This window comes from Nelusetta ayraudi, unplaced genomic scaffold, assembly GCF_046127955.1.
Source record: "Nelusetta ayraudi isolate G7.1 ecotype Tasmania unplaced genomic scaffold, CSIRO-AGI_Nayr_v1 ptg000026l, whole genome shotgun sequence".
Lineage (NCBI taxonomy): Eukaryota > Metazoa > Chordata > Actinopteri > Tetraodontiformes > Monacanthidae > Nelusetta > Nelusetta ayraudi.
Genome location: NW_027466076.1, coordinates 3862131 through 3869255, shown reverse-complemented (window position 1 = coordinate 3869255; position 7125 = coordinate 3862131). Strand labels below are relative to the sequence as shown.

General features: G+C 52.5%; 2 protein-coding genes across 3 annotated transcripts; one reads left to right on the top strand and one right to left on the bottom strand.

Annotated features, from left to right (window-relative positions):
* Window positions 1-493: 493 nt before the first annotated feature.
* Window positions 494-4018, top strand: mindy4b (MINDY family member 4B). Its single transcript, XM_076028582.1, has 12 exons — window positions 494-511; window positions 661-716; window positions 1162-1324; window positions 1540-1659; window positions 2137-2228; window positions 2322-2487; window positions 2559-2624; window positions 2702-2772; window positions 2842-2914; window positions 3014-3190; window positions 3323-3488; window positions 3581-4018. Exons 1-12 carry the CDS (start codon window positions 494-496, stop codon window positions 3715-3717), a joined length of 1305 nt encoding a protein of 434 aa, XP_075884697.1. The 3' UTR covers window positions 3718-4018.
* On the bottom strand, window positions 3863-7061 carry tsen34 (TSEN34 tRNA splicing endonuclease subunit). Of its 2 annotated transcripts, none has more exons than XM_076029153.1 (4): window positions 6485-7061; window positions 5124-5259; window positions 4443-4736; window positions 3863-4348 (listed from the first exon to the last, which is right to left on the bottom strand). In XM_076029153.1, the coding sequence occupies exons 1-4, from the start codon at window positions 6752-6754 to the stop codon at window positions 4161-4163; spliced, it is 888 nt and encodes a 295-aa protein (XP_075885268.1). In that variant the 5' UTR covers window positions 6755-7061; the 3' UTR covers window positions 3863-4160. The 2 variants fall into 2 exon arrangements, with proteins under 2 accessions (XP_075885268.1, XP_075885270.1); XM_076029155.1 differs by having other exon boundaries at window positions 5124-5256; window positions 6485-7060.
* Between the last annotated feature and the right edge of the window lie 64 nt (window positions 7062-7125).

Genomic DNA, 7125 nt, shown 5'->3' with positions numbered 1-7125 from the left:
TAGAGAGACGCTCAGCTGGGAGTCACTCTGAGCAGCTGCAGATAAGAAGGTAAGATCTCCCCTCTTCAGGCGTTTATCTGCTCAAACTCAACCAAAACCGATGGTGTTGATTGTTCTTCACATTTTTTCATCTTCTCATAGTTGCGTAAATTTTGCAAAAAATAATAACTCAGATATTTTCCGTGAAGCTCTAGAAGGTAGTCCTGTTTTCACAAACTGGATTTAATTCAAAAGATTATTATTATTATTATTATTATCATTAATATTAATAATATATATAATATTAGTAGTAGTAGTAGTCGTATTTTCTTTAAAAACTGAAAAAGACGTGTCACCATCCAGCTACTGTTGGATATTAGAGCTATGTTTTAGAAGTTGTGTTAGAAGTTGTGTTGTGCTTGAGAAGTTGTAGTTCCATTGTTGTGTTTTTTTCTGTTGTGATGCTGCAGCTCAGCGTCGTTTCTAATCTTCACTCCTGGAACTGAGACAAGGGATGAGCTCACAGCAGGAGGTGTGTGTGTGCATGTGTGCATGTGTGTGTGTGTGTGTGTGTGTGTGTGTGTTTTGCTAAATGTATCTATCACATTGTTGACTGGCAGCTTCCTCTGTTGGGGAATACTTGTTTACACCCGGTGTGTGTGTGTGTGTGCGTGTGTTCAGGTGGATGTGGAGCTACAGCAGATCCTGGTCCAGGTTTCTCACCTGGAGAACATGAGGCAGGTTTTCTCTGTTTCATCAACACACTTTAACTTTTTGTGACTGACTGATTGATTGATTGATTGATTGATTGTCTGTCTCTGCAGGCTAAAGTCACCGTGTGGGATAGTAAGTAACTCAACTGCTGACGTCACAGTGTCTGTTCATAAATCAGAATGAATCAGTTGTGTGGATTAAATGACCTGCACGGCTCCCTCTGCTGGTCATTACGCTCTACTGCACTCAGGCACAGAATATAACAAATGCATGATAATATAACACACACACACACACACACACACACACACATACACACAGCAGTATTCAGGGTCTCTCTGTTGTGACCGAATCACATGACATTGTGACCTCACCGTCGCCAGCACCACAGAAGAAGAAGTTGTCACTGCAGTGATTGATGATGTCACACTGCAGTTCCAGCAGCTGCTGATGATGTCACTGCAACAGGAAGTTAACGGAGGACGTGTCCTGTTCTCCTCAGAGACTGGTGGAAGAGGAGGAGGGGGAGGGACCGTCCATCAGGCTCCTCCCACAAGCTTGTCCCATCCCCCGGAGGCTCGCCATTGGCCGAGGAGTGGGCGGGGCCCCAGTCACCCCGGAGCTGGTGGAGGTGAGAGAGAGAGTGACTGAGGGAGGACTGTGTGTGTTTGTGTGTTAGTGTTGAAGTCAAGACCGCACCAACCAAGACCAAGACATTATCAGGACTAGAAAGTATGGAGACCAAGACAAGACCAAGACCTGGTGGCCTTGAGACTGGTCTTCAGACCAAGACCAATCTCGAGTACTAAATCACTAAGGTGTGTGTGTGTGCATGTGTGTGTGCAGGGTGTGAGGAACGTCCTGTTTGGTGGAAACTTCCACGTCTTCGGCTACGACTGGAGAAGGTCGGTCTTCCAGTTCCGGGAGCCCCGTTCGCCGCTGTCCTACGCTCTGCAGGTGGACAAGGTCTGAGGTCACACCTGTCACCGCCGAGATGGCATTTTTTAAAACCAATGATTTTCGGAAACGCTCTCGGAAAAAGAAAAAATGCGTCTACACAAAGCCGTCTTCAAGAATGTTCCCGTTTGGACGGAGACGGTGGAGCTTCACGGCGTTCAGTGGAGACACCTGCAAATCGCAATTGTACTTTGTCGAAATTTGAGAAATATCGCTTTTATTTTGCGAAAAAAAAGGGGGTGATTGGTTTCAGCGTTTACACGAAGCCGGGCAGGGTGGCGTTTTCAAACTTGTCCACCCTGGGGAGCGTTTTCGAAAATGTGCCGTTTCGGTGAAAACACTGGATTGGCGGAAACGCAAGGCCGAAACGAGAAAATATTTTCCTGTTTTCAGAGAAACAAACCTTTGTGTAAACGAACCCCGAGGCGGAGCTCACCTGCTCAGGTCTGTGGTGTGTGTGTGTGTGTGTGTGTGTGTGTGTTCAAGGGTGGGGCTGGTGCCATCCAGATGGTCATCCAGGCTCGAATCCTCAAACATCTGCTGTTCATCCGACCAAGCAACTCAGCAGGCCTTCAGAGGTGAGAGAAGGTCTTCATCTCCACCTGCTGCTCCTGTCTTTTTATCCCAGAACGGGGCCTCCACTGACGTGCTCTCTCCTGCTGCTCCTCCAGTCTGACCACACTGGACCAGAAGGACCAGGACTCAGTGCTGGCGGCGGCCTTGTCCGACTCTCTCTGGTTGGCCGGCCAGGAGCTCGGTGCCACCGTCACCCTGGTCAGTGAAGATTACTGCATCACGCCTCACCTGGACTACAAGCTGGACAACTTCACAGAGAAGGTACCGCCCACCTCTAACGCCGATCCAATCAGTCGTCTCGAAGCAGCCTAAAGCTGCGGACAATCTCTCAGTTGCAGCTGTTCACCTTCAGCCAGAAGGAGGAGGTGCAGAAGTTCCTCCTGGACCACATCCAGAGTGTCAGTAGAGCCACAAACCTCTGGAACATCTCGCTACATCTCAACCACCAACCTCACCCTCACCTGCTCTGTCTCAGTTCACTCAGGAGGGAAGCCACGGCGTCATCCTCTTCCTCTACAGCCTCATCTGCTCCCGCACCGTCACCAGGTAACAGGCCTCCACTACACTGCCCCCTACAGGCGCTCCTCCCAGTCTAACCTGATGACTCCACCGCAGACTGAAGGGGGACCTGGACTCCAGCACCTCCCACCTGCTCTGCAGCAGTCAGCACACCTGTAGGTGTGGCCAGGTGAGAGAGCCTCAACACCCCAACACCTATCCTAGCCCCGCCTCCTTCCATGTTTTTACCCCCTCCGCACCCACACCCTCCTCCGCTGCTGGTCTGCAGGCTCTCCTCCTCCTCCTGCTGACGGGCCGAGCTTCCCCCAACACCTTCAACGGCACCAGGCACTGCAGGGAGGACGGCCGGCCACTGCAGCGCCCCCTGCAGGGCGTCCTGTCTCGCAGCGACGTCGGCTACCTCCACTGGAGCCGCGAGCAGACGGAGAGACGGACGCTGCCCGCGGTGAGTCTGCGTCGCACTGGGGTCGGAGTCGGAAGCCAGCGACCAATCAGTAGCGATTTCAGCAGTACTGTTTCAGCAGTAGGAAGGGACCTGCTGGTGTGTGTGTGTGTGTGTGGGTGTGTGTGCACGCAGGTGGGCAGCATGCTGAAGACCCCCCACTACCCAGTGTGGCTCTGCAGTACCAATGGCCGCCACTGGGTGGCGTTCTGCACCAAGCGCTCGCTGCTGTCCGACTGGAGGACGGAACTCGTCTTTCAGCTGTGCTGCTACGACGGCCAAGCGGCCCAGCTGACCGTGGGTGAGCGACCGCTGCTGTACGTGGCCCACGTCGCCCCCTGCTGCCTGGGAAGCCTGGCGACTGTGTGTGTGTGTGTGTGTGTGTGGCTGCAGATACCCGCTCCCACCACCGGGAGGCAGTGTCCACAGAGGCAGACCCAGAGGAGAGGCTGGCCTCGCTGGAGATGACCATCAGGACCAAGTGGGCCGGAGCCTCTGTGACCTGGAACAACACGACGCCACTCCACTGACTTGCAGCACCGCAACTGGACCTGTCAGCCAGGAGCAGCGCCACCCGGAGGAGACTGAGGGTGTTGCGACAGATTTGGTTTGGGTGATGTTTTTCTTGCTGTTGTTTGAGAATAAATCAGACAGTTTCCTTGTTTGTGACGAGTCTTTTTAATGGATCAGCATCAGATCCACGGAAATAAACACACATCTGCCACCTGGTGGCTGGCAGCGGTATTGTCCAAAACAAAAACCCACCTACCTCCACGTTGGAAATCTAAAACTCAAAACACATCAAATCATTGAAAAAACAAAAAAGAAAAATAATTACCGCAAAGAAAGATAAAAAACTTGGTGTTTCACAACATTGGCTCCCAACGGGGGAACAAGGACTCTGTGCTCTCTCTCTCTCTCTGTTCTCTGCTATTGTTCATGAACCAGTAGGGGGCAGCACCTCTCCGTGTTGTCACACCATCCCGCTCCACTGTAGCGACGTGTACGTCACCGCCCCGTCTTCTGCCGGCGAGCAGAGCAGCACTGTCTTCTTCACGTTGGAACCCAGCCGGGCCACAGCCAGGACGTCCAGCAGGCCCACAGCCTCGTCCGCCGCCAGGCACACAGCGATGAAGTGGGCGTGGAAGCGCAGAGGGTCACCTGAGGGCGAGAGAGAGAGAGAGTGGGAGCCTGTTCTTCTGAATGGACACTGACCAATAGGGGTGAAGGGAGGGGCCAGTGAACACACGCTCACCTGGGTAAACCAGGAAGTCTCCTCCGAACTTCCCCGCTGAGGTCAGGCAGAAGCCCCGCCCCCTCAGGTCTCTGAACACCTGGTACTTGGTGTCACGGCTCAGTCCGTTCTGTCCTCCTCTGATTGGCCACTCGGCCTGCAGGAAGGCCCGAGCCTCGGGACAGTAGCTAAGCCCCGCCCTCGCCGTGCTCAGCTGGACCCCCAGTGCTGAGCGTGGAAAGACGAAGCTGCGGTCCAGATCCTCTAGGCGGCGCTGCAGGGACTCATCCATGGCTCCGGCTTCAGGAGGTGAACCTGAGAGGGACCAGGGCCACAGTCACAGATAGGTCAGAAAAAATAGAGAAAAGGCGCAGCAATGCATTCTGGGACGCCACTGTAGTCTAGGCACTTGGACCCAGAACAGTGAAACACCAGGAAGTGCATCAGGAGCGAAAAACTGCACATCTGCTCTGGTTGTTTGTTGTACATAGATTGATTTGCGTGTTTTTGTAACTACTGTAAGTACTTTAAAGTTTATTTTTTGTACTGTTTTTGGTGCTGCAACAGTGTAGTGTAGATCGCTAAAGGACATCTATCTATCTATCGATCTATCTATTCTCAATAAATCCATCCAAAAATTCCAGAAGTTGGAGCAGCAGCGCGACGACTACGATCAATCAATTAATCAATCAAGACGGTCACCTGTGTCTGGTGACGTCATGGCGCACAGCAGCGACGACTTGCGATCCTCCAGCGCCAGGACGCTCTGCTCCTCAAAGCTCCTCTGCTGCTCCTCCTCGTGTCGCCGCACCCGCAGCTCCAGCTGAGCGCCGTCCTGCTGGCAGACAGCGAGTCGTTCAGGAGGTGGGAGGCAGGCGAACTCTGCTGTGGTGAAGCAGGTGAAACGCCAATGGGATGTAAACCCAGTAGGACTCTGAGGTCTGTCGACTCAGGTCAGATGGTGGAGCCCAGAGTTCAAACCAAACATGGTGAAGTAGCATTTAGCTGCTATGCTGCACACAAATGGAATAAGCCTCTTGCATGTGAGGAACATCGAAACCCTAACACTAATTTCAGCCTTTAGCGTAACCCTAACCCTAAAATCAGATCAGCCTTAACGCTTACCCTAATGCCATGCAAGTCTATCAGGGTCAAAGGTCAACTTTGTCCTTGAGACATGGTGGCACTTGCTTTCTCATCAGGATCCCTAAAGAAGAGCACATGCCAAATTTGGGGCTTCTAGTGCGTGAGGAACCCCGAAACCCTAACCCTAATTTCAGCCTTAACGCTAACCCTAACCCTAATTTCAGCCTTAAGCGTAACCCTGACCCTAATTTCAGCCTTAACGCTAACCCTAATGCCATGCAAGTCTAAGGGTAAAAGGTCAACTTTATTCTAGAGACGTGGGGCCACTTGCTTTATCATCAGGATCCCTCAAGAAGCGCCCACGCCAATTTTTGGGCTTCTAGCACGTGAGGAACACCGAAGCCCCAACCCTAATTTCAGCCTTAAGTGTAACCCTAATGCCATGCAAGTCAAAGGTCAACTTTGTCCTTGAGACATGGTGGCACTTGCTTTCTCATCAGGATCCCTAAAGAAGCGCACATGCCAAATTTGGGGCTTCTAGTGTGTGAGGAACCCCGAAACCCTAACCCTAATTTCAGCCTTAAGCGTAACCCTAACCCTAATTTCAGCCTTAACGCTAACCCTAATGCCATACAAGTCTATGAGGGTCAAAGTTCAACTTTGTCCTAGAGACGTGGGACCACTTGCTTTGTCATCAGGATCCCTAAAGAAGCACCCATGCCAAATTTGGGGCTCCTAGTGCGTGAGGAACCCTGAAACCCTAACCCTAATTTCAGCCTTAAGCATAACCCTAACCCTAATTTCAGCCTTAACGCTAACCCTAATGCCATACAAGTCTATGGGGGTCAAAAGCCAACTTTGTTTTTGTGTGGACTATTAAAAAACTAGATGCTTACAGGATATGTAAAAAGAGTAGGTAACATAAGCTTAAGCTTAAACTACACTAAATAAAGCTACCTTGCCTTTCCTTGTCTTACCTGGCGGGGGGCGGGCAGAGCGGCGGCGGCGGTGCGCGACTCCCCCAGCAGCCTCTCCTCCTCCGGCAGCAGCAGCAGCGGGCGGCCCATCCTGCAGTTCTGCCGGGGGCTGCGGGGCAGGGAGCCCAGCAGCGCCCCCACAAGGCCGCGGCGCCTGACAGAGCGGAGGTCCTCCACCCGCCACAGCAGCGGGGCGGAGTCACACACACTGACTCCCACCACGCGTGCGGAGTCTTCGGGACGCTCCATCCTGGACGATTCAAACCGCATTCATCGACAATTCTGATCGGAAGCAAACACCAGCGTGGTCGCGGTGTAATGACGTCATGTGTGCGCTTCGCCCACTCAGTCAAAACATAAAGTTTAGCGGTCCAAGGGTTTGAACTCTTTGAGAGCTGCAAACCAACGTGTTAGGTAAAAGCTTCTGTGCGACGTGCCGTAAACTGACTGACTGACTGAACATTAACGACAAAAACTGGAAACAGGACCCCAACGAACACGGAGCTCTGGCAGAGCTAGGAGCAGCGGCTAAAGGTAGCAGACACTTCCGCCGGCTGACGGACCGCAGGGAGGATGTGCTTGGTGCGTTGTACCCTTACAGCGCAGCAGGGCGGAGCCGCTTAAAGAAGCCTCAGCCCCAA